Source organism: Lutra lutra, chromosome 4 (assembly GCF_902655055.1).
Source record: "Lutra lutra chromosome 4, mLutLut1.2, whole genome shotgun sequence".
Taxonomy (NCBI): Eukaryota; Metazoa; Chordata; class Mammalia; order Carnivora; family Mustelidae; genus Lutra; species Lutra lutra.
The window spans coordinates 193,775,279-193,790,470 of NC_062281.1; the positions used below are offsets into that span (position 1 = coordinate 193,775,279).

At 63.7% G+C, this 15,192-nt stretch overlaps 2 protein-coding genes across 3 annotated transcripts in view; both read left to right on the plus strand.

The window, feature by feature from the left end:
• ACOT7 (acyl-CoA thioesterase 7) overlaps positions 1 to 1,293 on the plus strand; it is a 96,987-nt gene extending 95,694 nt beyond the window's left edge. For both annotated transcript variants that reach the window (XM_047724977.1, XM_047724978.1), the window contains exon 9: positions 905 to 1,293. In XM_047724977.1, the coding sequence (XP_047580933.1) occupies positions 905 to 1,003 (99 nt within the window). In that variant the 3' untranslated portion in view covers positions 1,004 to 1,293. The remainder of the gene's footprint in view (positions 1 to 904) is intronic.
• Positions 1,294 to 4,212: 2,919 nt separating this feature from the next.
• On the plus strand, positions 4,213 to 15,042 carry GPR153 (G protein-coupled receptor 153). Its single transcript, XM_047724973.1, has 6 exons — positions 4,213 to 4,467; positions 8,561 to 9,025; positions 9,385 to 9,814; positions 11,384 to 11,576; positions 12,095 to 12,279; positions 12,438 to 15,042. Exons 2-6 carry the CDS (start codon positions 8,670 to 8,672, stop codon positions 13,098 to 13,100), a joined length of 1,827 nt encoding a protein of 608 aa, XP_047580929.1. The 5' UTR covers positions 4,213 to 4,467; positions 8,561 to 8,669; the 3' UTR covers positions 13,101 to 15,042.
• The last annotated feature ends 150 nt before the right edge of the window (positions 15,043 to 15,192 follow it).

Consider the following 15,192-nt stretch of genomic DNA (forward strand, 5'->3'; position numbering starts at 1 on the left):
AGGCTAGGCCACTCTTTATAAATTTAATTTTATTTTATTTTGAGAGAGAGGGGGAGGGTGGGAAGGATCAGATGGAGAGTGAGAAGCCTCAGAGCAGACTCCGTGCTGGGAAACGGAGCCCAGCGTGGGTCTTGATCTCACTACCCTGAGATCGTGACCTGAGCCCAAACCAAGAGTTGGATGCTTAACCAACCAAGCCCCCCGGGCGCCCCCAGACCAGGCCACTCTTAAAAGTGATGGCATGGTTCACAATCCTGCCGGGATGGTAGGCAGAAGCCCGCCTTCGGCCAGTTCCCTCTGGTCAGTAGGCTCTGCCTCCCCCCCGCCTCCTGGCTGCCGAGTATGGGGACATGGCTTCCTAGATTGCTTAGAGGAAGGACACAACAGAGAAGGGGTGAGCAGGACCCAAGGAGCTGCTTCCTGGTCATCAGCGCCGTCCAGGGCTCCCTGCCCACGAAGCAGTCACTATTGCTTCTGCTACAATAAAGTGGCCTGCCCAAGGTGACACAGCCAGCAGTGCTTGTCCCCACTTCCCTTTGGGGCAGGGACTGAGCAGCTGGCATTCCCTGGGAGTGGACCAAACACTGTGTCTCCAGCAGGGACTGTCTTTCCTTCCTCACACCCGGCCCTGGTTTAGGCCTTCCCTTCCACCTCTCATCTCCCACTGAAGTTTATTATCCAAGAGGCGCTGGGCTTGGGATCCCACCTGCCGTGAAGGGTGGCGTGGGGGTACCCGTGACGCTGCATCCCTAGGAACTCCTTCCCAGTTGGTCCTGAGGCCAGCACCCAGACAGCCCCAGGTGGCCGGTGGAGCCTGGGGGATGGCGGGGGTAGGGGAATTCCGGACCCACAGTCAGGGTTCTGTGACCTCGCTAACCTGCCTGTTTCCGTGTGTGGTCCACAGCCCGAGACCGAGGACGAGAAGAAGCGCTTTGAGGAAGGCAAAGGGCGGTACCTGCAGATGAAGGCCAAACGGCAGGGCCGGCCAGAGTCCCAGCCCTAGGGGCCGCCCAGCGCTGGGCCTGGAGAGGCCCCAGTGTCCAGTCACGTAGAATCCACCCCCTTGGCCAAAAACCCAACCCACACTGAGAGCCGGTGTCGTGTGAAGTGTTCGTCTTGCAGTGTTAACCTGTGCCCTCTCCCGAAAACCTACACACCAAAGCTTTATTTCTATGACTCCGGTGTAAGTGCTCCCGTGTTGTCCCTGCCACCGAGGCGTCCCTTGGGAAGACGCGCACACACTACAGCGTGTGTAGAACCCAGCATCACTAATAAAGCTGCTCTTTGGCTGGACCTTGGTCCTGGGTGGTCGTTTTTCTTGGGCGGGGGGGGCGCTGCTTTCCTGGTGGACACAGATGCGGGGGCTAAAGGCTTCCATGGGCCCACCTCTCCTCCCTCCCCTACCCGCCAGTGAGGGCCCATACCTGTGTGTACCCCAGATCTCGGGTGTGCCTGATGACTTGCTGGCTGGAGAGGACACTCCTTCCCTCCCAAGGCCCTAGTTCCATGTCCTGACCTGGAGGCACCAACCCCCCACTTGCCCTCTCTCTGGCCTGTGCAAGACGCCAGCCCTGAGCATCCCGCGGCCTTCCTGTAGATGGAGGTGGAAGGTGCTTTCGAGGACTCTGGAAGCTGATGTGCAGAGAAAGCTGAGCCCGCCCGGCCAGAGCACGCTCAGCATGTAGGAGCCCTGCCCCGGCTTCCCTCCACCTCTTACTGGAAGCAGCTCTGACACCTTGGCCTTCTGGATAAAGGCGGAGATTTTGCTAGAAGGAGTCTCCCAACTGGTGCCAGGGCCCCTGTGCCTGTCGTGGAAATCCCCAGCCACTCAGGCCAACAGGTTATCGGGAAGGCTTGTGGGATGGGGGTCTGAGGGGCAGCATGTGTGTGTGTGTGTGTGAGAATGGTGCCAGTGAACAACTGTGCGTGTGTGTGCACGTGCACATCTGCGGCCCTGGATGTGCCTGTGTGAGATGGGAAGCTGTGTGCCCAGACCAGCACCCTCGGGGGCAGCCGAGCTGCCAAGGCCACAACGTGGGCCCATCCTTCACCTCCTGTGACCGAGAAAGATTCCTCCACCAAGCACACCTGGTGGCGGGGGCTCGTCCTGGAAGCCTGGAGATGGAGCCTGGCCCCTGCAGCTCCGGCCTCTCACGGGGCTCCCTCGGGCCCAGAGAGAAGGGTGCTCCAGACCGTCTCCATCTCCCGTCTGCAGATGTGCAGACACCCCGCCAAGAGCTTCAGAATCCGTCTCAGGCCTCAGTCCCAGCTGACGGGGTTATTTCCTGCCTGGAAGCAGGGAGAGGAAACACGGCCCAGGAGGCCGCCGCCGCCGCCGAGCCCGCAGCCGTCCCAGCCCCACCCAGCCCCACCCAGCCCCCACGCTGACCTGACGCCACGGGTGGTGCCCGGGCTGGGGCCGTCCACAGAAAGCCCAGCCCTGGCTGGCCAAATCATGGTCCTTGAAATCGGAGCTGGTAATGGCAGTGCCTGAGCCCTTGAGTTCCCTGAGGGGAGGGGGACACCAGGACATCCACATCTTTCTCTGTCATGGCTTGGCTGCTCATCTATGCGGCTTTGGGCAAGGCAGGTACCCAAATTCCACTTCCCAAGGCAGCTGGGAGGAGCCCAGACTGACAGCATTTAGCACAAGGCCCCCAGGATGGCTGCTGGAGGCCCATTCCGACCCGCCCGCAGAGGCAGCTGAGCCCAGGGCAGGGACACCAGTAAAAGCAGCAGTGGGTGAGCCGGGCTGGGGGAGCCAAACGCCTGGGGCAGTCTGCCCTCTGCTAGTGGGGCGGCAGAGTGGCCAAAAGCTAGGGATGACTGGGTCGCCTATGTTTGCCTTAGAAATGTCACTTGATCACCAGCCTCCTTGTGCCAGTTTCCCACTGCTGGTGGCCCATTTATAACCAGGGCCGCCTGGTCAGGGAGCTGCCTCTCCACTGAAGGCTCACTAGGGATCCTGACTGCCCAGAAGCCACATACACAGAGCACATGGCCCAAGGCGCCCTGTTCACCAGCCCCGCTTCATTGTGGAGGCTTTGGATACAAACACCTTTACTCTTAGAGAACTGATCCTAAGGCCTTCGAGGGGTCTCCTAACAGCTGCTCCTGACTCCCCAGCGGCTCCTGGAATGTGGAGATGGGGGGAGTGGGCAGGGCGGGAGCCAGGCTGTGGAGGGGTGCAGGCAGCATTGGCTGCATTTGGCTGGGTCTGGTCCTGTCTGGACGAGGCCCCCTTCCTCCAGACACCGGGTTGTGTGCTCGTAAATGCTTCCCAGGTGCATGGGAAGGGCAGGGCTGTGCCAACAGCCCAGAGTGATGGAGGCCTTGTGCCCAGGGTGTGTGGTCACAGGCAATCTAGAAGAGACAGGAGAGAGGAGACAGGCAGTGTCCACTGCCTGGATGGGAGACCGAGATGCCACCAATCACTCTCTTGTGACTCCAGCGGTCTCCAGAGGCCCCCCCAGTCAAGGACACTGATAGGATGTCCTCTAGATGTCTATGGGTGGCAGCCTGTGCCCCTGCCAGGGGTGCTAAGGTGGGTTGCTCCTGGGTGGGGGGCCAGGAGTTCTGGGTTGTAGGCCTGGTCTCTCCCAGCTGTGCTGTCCTGGTTCCAGCTTGAGAACATTTCTGAGCCCGTGGGGGTTGGGGCAACAACGTGGGACCCCCGTGATATGGACCCCCCACCCCCGCTGCCCAATACAGGATAAGTCTGAATCCTTAACTGGCCCAAACTTAACACCTCCTTGTCCCAGTCCCTGATCCCGACAAACTCCCCAGTTCCTGGAAGGAGCTAATCCTCAGATGCCCCACGTCCCCTCCACACCCCACCCCTATTGTTCACCTTAGATGTGGCTTCCTCCGGGAAGGCCTCCAGGAGCCCCCCACACCCCCGGCCCTAGGTTCGCTCTGTCCTTTCTCGCCCCAGGCCCCCTTGGCCCGCCAGCCCCGAGAGCTCTGGGCCTTCTCTTTGCCAGTTGGCTTGGAGGCGACATCAGGGCAGTGGACCGACCCCAGACGGCGACGAAGGGGCTGCCCTCCGTAGGGGGCTGCCGTCCCACGGCGGCGAGGGGCGGGGGAACCAAGGACCGACAGTTGCGCGGACAGACGGACCCGGCGCCGGGCCGCGCCTCCGGGGGCGGGGCGGTCCGAGGGGCGGTGCGGAGGCTTGCGCCCTGCTCCGCCCCCCGCCCCCGGCCGCCCGAGCGCAGCCAGCAGAGCGGCGGGAGCCGAGCGCGGCGGCGGCGACGGGAGTGGAGGGAGGGGCGGCGGGCCGAGCTGAACCGAGCCGAGCGCGCGGGCCCTGGGCGGCGCCGCCAGGATGCCCCGGCCCGCGGGCCGCTCCGCCGCCAGCCACCCCCGCGGCCCCTGGCGGCCCGCGCTCGGCCGGGGAGCGCAAGAGCCGCAGCCAGAGCCGGAGGCGGGAGCAGCGAGCCGGAGCCCCGGGCGCCCGAATGCAGGGTGAGCGCCGCCGCCCGAGCCCGAGCGCGGCTGGGCTGGAGGACCCCGGGAGGGAGGACCCCCGGCGGGAAGGCTCTGGGCAGGGAGGGCTGTCTGCGGTCTGTTGGTCTCACGGTCTGTCCGAGGCGCCGCGCATCGCCACCCCCGACTTGGGGACCTTCGGGGTAACTTCCCTGGGGCCGGCCTCTTCCTCGGTCTCTCCCCCGCCCCTCCCCCCAACTCCGGGTCTGGCCCCGCGGCTTGCAGGGAGCGGGGACGGCCAGTCTGGGGGTACTGGGCCCACCCCCCTACGCAGAGTAACCCGTTGGGGCGTCCGGCCCCCGGGTGGGAGCTCGGACGCGCCCTCGGGGCTGGGTGGAGCTGGGGGGTCCCGCTAGGGACCGGCAGGCTGGGACGCGCCGTGTTGGGCGGGAGTATCGGAGCGCCGAGGAGCAGGGACCGCGGGACTGGGGGGCGGGCGTGGCGGGCGGGGGGCGTGCCGGAGATGCGGAGGCTCCGCGCAGCGAGCCCCGCCCTGGCGGCGGCGGGGCCCGGCCTCGCCGGCCGGTGGGGGACAGCGCGGGTGGGGCGCAGCTGGGGGGCGGCGGGCGCGGCGCAGGCCCCGCGCGCGCTGGGCGGTGCATCTGGAGGCCGCCTGGAGCCCGGGGAATCCTTTCAAGTTCTGGGTTCTCTTTGTTGCGCAATAGAGCCCCGGGGCCGCGAGGCTTCATTGGCCCGGGGCCGTGACGTCACGCCGGGGCCCCGCCCGCAGGCCCTGCGGAGGGAGGCTTCTGGGCCCGCCGGGTCCCACGCGGGTCACGCCCTGCAGTCGGCCCTGCGTTGTGAGGGGGAGTGGGGAGAAAGGAGGGGCTCCAGGATCTGGGCGAGGCGGGAAGCCCTGACCTGAAATGCTGGGCGGGACGCTTGGAGCGTGTTGCGGAAGAAACTTCCCAGTGGGGGGCGGCGACACCTGGGTGTGGCCCGCAGGCTAGAGCCTAGCCAGGGGTCTGGCCCTCCTGGGTCTGCGGCTCCCTGTGGAGAATAAACTGTGGGCGCCCCATCAGCCTGGAGGAAGGGGTCTCCCAGTTCCTGCACGTTAGCCCCCCTCACCGTGCATTTGGAGACCTTGGCATTCACTCCCCAGTGACATTCTTCCCCCATCCCAGCGCCACCGCTCTCCGCTCTCCGGAGTCCCAGGCTCCAAACCCCTTCTCGCACTTCCCGTCTGGGTGCGGGTTCTGAGCCTCAGTGTTCCCACCTGCTGTGTGGAACAGCACGGCCCAGCCTGCAGGGGTCTCTGAGTTGAGAAAGGTAACCTCAGCTCAAGGAACCAAAAGTGCCTGTTCCTGCTTGGGTTTGGGCTAAGGTTAGGGTTTGGGCTTGGGTTTGAGAGGCTAGGAGTTTGATGTCAGCCAAGTGGGGCTTGGGTCCTGGTTCAGACACTTCATAGCTTGGGCAAATGGTTTAACCTCTCTCTGTCTTTGCTGGACTATCTTTAAAATGGGGATGTCAGTATCGACCACACATCATCCCTGGGGACACTAACTGGGACGTGTGTCTGTTCACAGTGCTTGCTCCATCTCCAGGCAAGGCACAGACCTAGAGCCTTTGCCTGCAGTGAGACACAGGCCAGACAGGGGCAGAGCTGGCACGGTCAGAGGTTATGCCAGTGACAGCCGGTGCCACCTTCCCCACCCCCCTGCCCCAGTGGGCCCAGGGCCTAGGGTGGAAATAGATGCTGGCCCACCAGGTGCACGCCGAGTCAAGCTTCCTGTTTGACAGCATAGAGATCACTGGTGTCTGCGTCTGCCCACCACGGGCCCCCACAGCCAACCTGCTCCGCCCCCAGGCTTCCTCGCCCCAAGGCTGGGCTGTCCCAGGTTCTGCTTGGGGTGGCTGTGTCTACCCTCAAGCTCAGTGTCTTGGCCCTTAAGGGACGGCAGAGCTCAGTGAGCTCACAGGGCTCTAGTACAGACTTCCACGTGGCAAGCATTCATTGAGCACTTACTGTGTACTTGGCTCCGTCCCATGGAAGAGCTTGTCTACCACCCGCAGCACCTTCCCGGTGGTCCTATCATGTCCAGCTCACAGAGGAGAAGAACAAGGCCCAGCTGAGTCCGTAAGTGGCTGGCAGGCGAGAGTCTAGCAAGCTCTTTGCCCAATCCCATGTGGCCTCTGTATGCTGAGGTCCGAGAGGTTTGCAGGACACTGGAATGGCTGGGGGAGGGTCCCGTGGGTCCACCCCACCTCCCACACTGGATCTTGGGTGGGGGAGAGGAGGGTGCTGTGTAAGCAGAAGCCTGATGTTCGGGAAGGAGTTTTCCTGTCTCCAGAACCCCCACAACCCCTTAGAAGGCCCTTAAGGAGCACTAGTGTAGTCCAGAATGCACTCCTCCCCTCCATCAGGGGTCAGGGCAGGCCCACAGCAGGGGCACAGGGGTGAATGTGACTCATCCCTGAGAAGTCCTTCAGTATTGGGGATGGGGTTCAGGCCACAGAGACACCAAAAGAACTCTAGATGAGACAAGAAGGGACGCCTGACACCCAGACCAAGCGCTACAGCTTCCCCTGCCTGGAGAGCCAGGGCCCTGCTGTGGCCTGTCCGTTCCACGATGGGTAAGAGCCCCTGGGGATCGCATGGCTGTGTCTGGGACGGTGGGTGCTCATAATGTGTTGGAGGCAGTGGGGCGCCGGAGTGGCTCAATGGGTTAAAGCCTCTGCCTTTGGTTCAGGTCATGATCTCAGGGTTCTGGGATCGAGCCCCACATCAGGCTCTCTGCTTGGCAGGGAGCCTGCTTCCCCCTCTCTCTGTGCCTGCCTTTCTGCCTGCTTGTGATCTCTCTCTCTGTCAAATAAAGAAAATCTTTAAAAAACAAAAAAATAAGGTGTTGGTTGCAAGAGGATTGGAACCCGTGAGATTAAACAGGGTCCAGAGTAAAAAGGGCCAAGTGTCGCAGGGTACACAGTAGGCCTTCACTTAGCGTTGTACTGCTCCCAGGCTGCCTCTTGCAGGCTATGGCCACGGAGGCCTACTGTGGGCCTCACATCAGAGAGACCAACCCAGGTTCTGCACAGGGGCGGGGTTTGGGGCTGCTGGGCAGGGAAAGGGTGGGAGGGACTTAGAGCCCTGCAGTATGGCAAGACGGAGGGCCTCTGCTACATGTGTGTTCTGCTCAACATCCTGTGTCCCGGGCTCATGGCCATACGCTATTGGCAGTTCCTCCTTGGGGTCAAGGTCTGGTCCCTCTGCTGTCTGCAGGCAGGCCCATGCTGTCCCAGGCATCCCCAGCATAGCACTGATCGCCTCCCCAGAGCACCCACTGTGTGCGAGACCAGGACCCACAGCATAATCGTGACCACCACCCAGAGCACCCACTGTGTGCGAGCCTTGGCCCAGGGCTTTAAAGACGTGGCATCTGTCCACCCCAGCCTTCCCCTGGGTCCCCGTTACAAAGGATGTGGGTGCCGGGACCTTGCTTAAGCCACACAGCTAATATGCTGGAACTTAATGGGAGCCCAGCCTGTGGCAGTGCCAGGGCCTGCCAGCCACAAAGCCAGTAGGAGGCTGACCTGGGCCAAGTAGGCTGCCGTTGCCAAGATGGCCATGGAAGTGGTCACCACGTCGCCCCTACTGCACAGGGAGGTTCAGGGGGCTCACCCCCAAGGCATGTCCTCATTTGGCCAAATGAAGTGGGACAAGTTAAGATAAGGGGCCCTGATGTGCCCTGCAGACACATCGTTTGGGTTGTGTGAGATGTGAGACACTCATGGTGAGAGTGCTGGTTCCCTGCAGGGCTAGGGCCCCCGGGGCAAAAACACCCCCCGGGACCCTGCCTGGTTGCTTCCCTGAGGCGGCAACTGTCCCAGGAGCAAACCCAGATTCCATACCTTGGCCAGGAGTGGGTGGAAAGGAGGATGTTCGCGCTCATTAGGGACCCCTGGCTACGTCCCCGGGTGCCAGGGACATGGGCTAGAGGCCCCGGAGTAGAGAGGAGGGCCGAGCAGCCCAGTCCAAGCCGGGACCCACAGGTCAGGGGAGCCCCAGGAGCTTTGATGCCACAACCAGAGGGACCGTCTCGGAGCACTCATTGGCTTCTCCCCCAATCCCCCACAGATGCTCGTGGTCCCTAGTGTCTCGGAGCCCGTGCGTGTGAGCGCCGCTGCTCCGAGCCAAGCCCTGGCCCCGAGGATGTCTCAGCTGGAGGCCAGCTCCCGTCTGCACCATGAGTGATGAGCGGCGGCTGCCTGGCAGTGCGGTGGGCTGGTTGGCATGTGGCGGCCTTTCCCTCCTGGCCAACGCCTGGGGCATCCTGAGCGTGGGTGCCAAGCAGAAGAAGTGGAAGCCGCTGGAGTTTCTGCTGTGCACGCTCGCGGCCACCCACATGCTCAACGTGGCGGTGCCCATCGCCACCTACGCCGTGGTGCAGCTGCGGCGGCAGCGCCCGGACTACGAGTGGAATGAGGGCCTCTGCAAGGTCTTTGTCTCCACCTTCTACACCCTCACCCTGGCCACCTGCTTCTCCGTCACCTCCCTCTCCTACCACCGCATGTGGATGGTCCGCTGGCCCGTCAACTACCGGTGAGCCCGGGCGCGCTCGCACTTCAGCACCTGGTGGTCCTGGGGGGCCGTGGGGGCAGGGAGCACAGAGGCCACTGGGGCACGGGGTGCAGAAACGCCCCCCTGTGCTGTGCTGCGGGCAGGCCCGAGGCGCGGGAGGGGCTGCTCTGGGTTGCACGCCTGCATGTGCGGGCGCGTCCACAGTGTCCAGCACGGAAATGCTTGGCGGGAGGGACGTGCCACCACCTGCGGGAGGATCCCCTGGGCAAGGGACAAGGCCCCACTTCGCTGGCCATTTCATGATAATGAGGTACTAGGGGCCCAGGGCTCTGGGAGGACCCTACGAGTGACCCCTCGCTCCTGCCCCCACCGCATCCCAGGCTGAGCAACGCCAAGAAGCAGGCGGTACACACGGTCATGGGCATCTGGATGGTGTCCTTCATCCTGTCCGCCCTCCCGGCCGTTGGCTGGCACGACACCAGCGAGCGCTTCTACACCCACGGCTGCCGCTTCATCGTGGCCGAGATCGGCCTCGGCTTCGGCGTCTGCTTCCTGCTGCTGGTGGGCGGCAGCGTGGCCACGGGCGTGGTCTGCACCGCCATCGCCCTCTTCCAGACGCTGGCTGTGCAGGTGGGGCCGCGGGCCGGCCACCGCGCCTTCACCGTGCCCACCATCGTGGTGGAGGACGCTCAGGGCAAGCGCCGCTCGTCCATCGACGGCTCTGAGCCGGCCAAAACCTCGCTGCAGATCACGGGGCTGGTGGCCACCATTGTCATCATCTATGACTGCCTCATGGGCTTCCCTGTGCTGGTGGGTGAGCCTGTGCAGGGACTGGGCTCTGGGGGCAGCCCTGGGGTTGCGCATGGGTGCTGGTGGGTGAGCCTCTGGGGGTACTGGGCTCTGGTGCAGCCCTGGGGCTGGGCGTACTCTAGGTATCAGGTGGTTGAATCCTCCCATCTGGTCCCTGGAGGTAGGAGGGGAAGGCATTATCACCCTGTCCATTCTATAGATTTGGAAACTGAGGTTCAGAGGGGTACATTGACCCACCTAAAGTTAAAAGCTCATGTCAGGGGAATGTGGAGCCAGGATCTTTCTGGCACACTGTAGGGGACGTTTCCTCACCAGAGAGAGGCCCATTCGAATCAGAGGGTGTGGAAGGTGGAGGAACATAGCCACTTGGCCCAAAAATGAAGTCTGGATTCAGGAGCCGGGCACTTGTACCCAAGGCTCCAGCCCAACCCCTTGAAAAGTCTGGACTGGGGTATGGAGGGGTTTCCGGGCAAGGATTAGTCAGAGACTGTCCAAGCAGCTGGGCAGGGCTATGTCCTTGGAGTTACTGTAGGACACAAGCTCCAGAAGGTGGCAGGTGGGGTGGCAGCCTCATAGTCAGGGGACACACTCGGGATGCGGTGGCCCCACCCTCAGAGGGCCTGGTAAGCCTGACACCTCCACCGCCGCTGCCAGGTACTGGGTTCTGTGTGCAGCAGGGCCCCGCGTCTCCAGCCTGTGCTGACGGAGGGAAGGAGCGTGTATAAAACACAGAGCCAGAAGGGGACAGCAGTGGAAGGAGAGCCTCCCCAGCTTCTCTTCAGGGCATGGAGGGAGTGTCGTTTCTGGAGCCCACTCCATGCTGCGGGCCTGGCACAGTGTCTGGGATCTTCACCTCACTCTGTGGGGTGTTCTTGGCCCATTTCACAGGTGAAGAAACTGAGCCCAGAGAGGTTCAGCACCTTTTAGAGGGTCACACAGCTCACACAGCAGAACTGGTATGATGAGTGTATTCTACCCATTTCTGCTCTGTTGGAATAATTAAATGTCACTCTGGGTGGGGGAAGGAACTGTCCTGGGACAGGAGGAGTGAGGTCCCTGGGTAGGGACCCAAAGCCTGCCTGGTTGATTCTCAGACTCCTTTGAGTCTCCTCTGAGTCCAAGACCTAGACCCCCGCCCCGCCCCGGCCCCCGCCCCCAGGGCAGGCCATGTGCCCACAGAGGCGTGGGGACGGCAAAAGAAGTACCTGAACTGGGAAATCTGAGACCGACCGGGTCTTCCAAGCCTCTTTCCTCTTCCCCAAAAGGGGTTGGTAAGCCCTGCCCCCATCTCTGTCCTGGGGCAGTCACGAGGCTGGCATGGGGGAAGGCTCTCTGTGAAGGGCTGTCCGTGCGCACATGGGGCTCTGGCTGTCCGTGCCGGCAGCCAGCAGCTCCTGGTGGACAGGCCCTTCTACTCGCACTCTGGCTTTTTCCTGCCCAGGACCCTACAGCTCTGTCTGTTGCCTCTCCCTCCAGCAGGTGGGAGAAGTGAGGCGGGGGCAGGGGGCAGGAGTGGGTGGCTGTGGCCAGGGATCCTGCCAGGTGCCAGGCCGAGCCATATGCCCACAGGTGGTGAGCTTCAGCAGCCTTCGGGCGGACGCCTCGGCGCCCTGGATGGCGCTGTGTGTGCTGTGGTGCTCGGTGGCCCAGGCCCTCCTGTTGCCCATATTCCTCTGGGCCTGTGACCGCTACCGCGCCGACCTCAAGGCCGTCTGGGAGAAGTGCGTGACCCTCATGGCTAACGATGAGGACTCGGACAATGGTGAGGGCGGCCTGGGAGGGGGCCCCTGGGAGAGGGGTGAGGGCAGCAGGATCACCGAGATGGCTGCGTTCTCTAATGTGCTGGAACCCCTAAGCGACCTAAGTGTCCCGTGGGACATTCTCCTGTCGGGCCTGACTGTCCCAAGCAGTATCTGTGGACACCAGACTGAACGCGTTCCCCAGAACTTCCACCCTTAGAGGTCTCGGGGGGCTCCCATAGACCCCAGTGCTGTCTCACCTGGTGATGAGTGTTACCCTCGGCTGAGCCTCTTCGAGGTACCAGGCACTGTCAGACCCTACCTGTATTTAGTTCCCCCAGAGCTCACCGGGTAACCACACCCCATGGCGGAAGAGGAGGAACCTGGCTCAGGTGCTCTCCGCAGTCCCACAGCTAAAAGGTGGCACAGTTATGGTTTGAACCCAGGCCTCTGCCCTATGCGTGTCTCTGAGGGTCCCTGGAACTCACTGTCCGACGCCCCCGAGGTTTCCCGGCCCTAAGCTTTTGCTCCCGCCCTGCAGATCCCAGCCTGGAGGGCGGCATCCCCCCGGACCTGGTGCTGGAGCACTCGCTCGACTACAGCTGTGGCGGCGACTTTGCGGCCCTGGACAGGATGGCCAAGTATGAGCTCTCGGCCCTGGAGGGGGGCGCACCCCAGTTCTACCCCGCGCGGCCCTTGCCGGAGAACAAGATGCAGTACCTGCAGGTAGGAACAGGGCAGGGCTGCGGTCGGCCGGGCTCACGCGGGGAGCGGGGAGAGCGGGGGGGGGCTCGTGCCCTCCCCAAGGCCTTGCCTCGCTGAGCCCCGCGCCGGTCCCCGTTTTCCAGGAGGGCCGCCCGGGTTAACCCCGCCCGTCCTGACAGGTCCCGCCCACGCGACGCTTCTCCCACGACGACGCGGAGGTGTGGGCCGCCGTGCCGCTGCCCGCCTTCCTGCCGCGCTGGGGCTCGGGCGAGGACCTGGCGGCCCTGGTGCTGCCCGCCGGGCCCGAGCGCCGCCGCGGCAGCCTGCTGGCCTTCGCAGAGGATGCGCCCCCGTTCCGCCCGCGCCGCCGCTCCGCCGAGAGCCTGCTGGCGCTGCGCCCCCCGGCCCCCGACGGCGGCCCGCGCCGCGCCCGCGACTCGCCCCCCGGCAGCCCGCGCCTCCGCCCCGGGCCCGGCTCCCGCTCCGCCTCGGCCTCGCTGCTGCCCGACGCCTTCGCGCTGACCGCCTTCGAGAGCGAGCCGCAGGCCCTGCGCCGCCCGCCCGCCCCGCCGGGGCCCCGCGTCCACAGCGCGCGGCCGGGCGAGGACGCGGCGCCCCCTGCCGGCGGAGGCGCGCAGCGGAGCCCCGGGCCGCGCCCGGCCGTGCTCGCGCACGCGCACGCGGGACCCCTGAGGACCGGCCTGAGCGCGTCGTGGGGCGAGCCCGGGGGCCTGCGCGCGGCGGGTGGCGGCGGCGGCAGCACCAGCAGCTTCCTGAGCTCGCCCTCCGAGTCCTCGGGCTACGTCACGCTGCACTCGGACTCGCTGGGCTCCGCGTCCTAGAGCCTGCGGGCGCTTCCCCACGCGCGCCCGGCGGGCCGGGCCGCCCGCAGGGACCAAAGCACCAAAGATGCCACGCTGACCCAGGCGGGGCTCCGGGCGGCGCCACGCGGGGCGCACCGACGGCGCCTGGCTAAGTGCCAGCCCTCCCTGCGTGACTGAGCCACGGGCATCGCTCCAAGGGTCGGTGGCTGCCCTGGACCGCTGTTGGGTACGGCATCACGGGGCAGAGCGAGGCCGGGCTTGGGTAAAGGCAGGCTCTGCACGCCCTGATGTGCCTGCCTAGCCCGGGGCAGTGGCATTGGGGGGATGGGGGTGGCAGCAAGGAGCCCGGGAGGAAGGCCACCACCAGACAGAACAAAGTCCAGCCCTGCAGGAGCCAAGGGACTGACTGCACCTGGCTTTCCACTTTGCACTGTAACTGTCTCTCCCCCGCGGGGGGCCAGGGTACAGAGGGTCTCTAAGCACAGGGGTCTACAGAGCCCAAACAAGCTCTCTGAGCAGGTGTTCCTGCTGAGCAGTTCTGCCTCGGTTTCCCATCTGTAATGAGCAGGTTAACATATTAACTCACAGGACTGTTTGGAGCAGTCTTCTGGTCCGTGTGCACCGGCCCCTGCATGGGTGTGAGAGCATCTAGGGCCCTCTGTGGGTCCTTTGTGGGGGTCAGTCTTCAGTGTGTGGCCTGCTGTGGCCTTTGCACCCGAGGCCTCCCACTCTTAGTGCTCCTGGCCTCCCCAGGAACTCACCCCACCCACACTTTGCACTGTCACCCACCTTGACCATTGTTAGTGTCCCCGCCCTCATCCGTCTCCCCACCAAGCCAGCCACCGGTAGGGCTCCCACCATAAAGATCGTGGGTCCGTGCTGGGAAAGAACTGAAGCAAAGGGAGGACGGGCTCCCTTGTCCTGGTGCCCCTGGGGAGGGGTCCTGGCTGAGAGGCCTCCCAGGTTCCAGGTTTAGGGTCTGGTCCCTGCTGAGGGCAGGGCTCTTTGCTCTCTCTCCTGGACAGACTTTTTGCTGGCCTAGGCTTTGCCATGGGCATTGGGGAGGGGCCTGCTGGGTCTTCCCTGGAGTGAGACCTTAGAATCAGGCTGAGCAGAGGCCTGGGAACAGCTGTGACCTTGAGCTGAAAGGACAGGGGCAAATGCAGAAGCGGTCTCCTCCTAGACCTCGCCTCCACACAATGGCCTAACACAGCGCACAGGGAAACCCAGAGCAAATCCCAGAGCCAACGTGAAGCTTGTCTGCCTTGCGCAGCCCCTCCCCAATCCTCCCCACCTCTCCTGCCCGTTGCCAGGCCTCTTTCGTCATCCAGCTGACACGGTCTCAGCCCCAGAAGAGGCCCCTGGGAGGGTCAAACCTAGGGGACCGGGCTCCATCTCTGCTTCTGAGGCCTCTCTGGCCCCTCACCGGGGGGTGGGGGGTGGTTAGGGGAGGGATGAGCTAGTCACAGGTGAGCAAGGCAGGAAACTGCGGTATGGCCTAAGCCACGGGAGGGGCCGCCTCTGGCCAGTGCTGCCGTGCCTTCAAAGACCAACAGGCCATGTGGGGGCAGAGATCTCAGCTGGCCACTGTGGCGCCCACCCCTGCTCAGGCCCACCCATTTGTCATGTTGGGTTTTTAATCTGTGTACTTCATATCCGATGGCAATACTTGCAGGGAGACTTGGTACCCCAAAGTCCTTCCAGTTCTGGGTTTTACAGAAATAAAAAGGAGGAAGGACCCCAAACGGAGGAACCTGGGGCCTGGAGCTCCCTCTCACACTCCCTGAGCCTCCCAGGCCTATTGGCTGCGTTCGTCAGCAGCTTGACCCTGGGCTCACAGGAGCAGGAGCCCTGTCTTCACACCACCACCCACCCAGAGCCAGGGATCCGTTTGTAGTTTTTTGACAACTGATCATTTCTCTTCTGTACAGGATACAATAAAAACTTCCTATAATTTGCACCTGGCATTCCTAGGCTGCTTTCATGGAAACACCTTTCTAGAATACAGCAGGACTGCTCAGCCAGCTGCCCCAAACGTCTCTCCTCTGGGTTTGGAATCCCTCCTAGTGTGCCATCCTTTGGGTCGGTGCCCCTTTTCTATGCAACTACT

Bases quoted from the DNA above. Each gene is read 5' to 3' on its own strand.
- GPR153 (XM_047724973.1), top strand. From the start codon at position 8,670: ATGAGTGATGAGCGGCGGCTGCCTGGCAGTGCGGTGGGCTGGTTGGCA. The intron at 11,577-12,094 runs GTGAGGGCGGCC...CCCGCCCTGCAG, and splicing joins CGATGAGGACTCGGACAATG to ATCCCAGCCTGGAGGGCGGC. The intron at 12,280-12,437 runs GTAGGAACAGGG...CCGTCCTGACAG, and splicing joins ACAAGATGCAGTACCTGCAG to GTCCCGCCCACGCGACGCTT.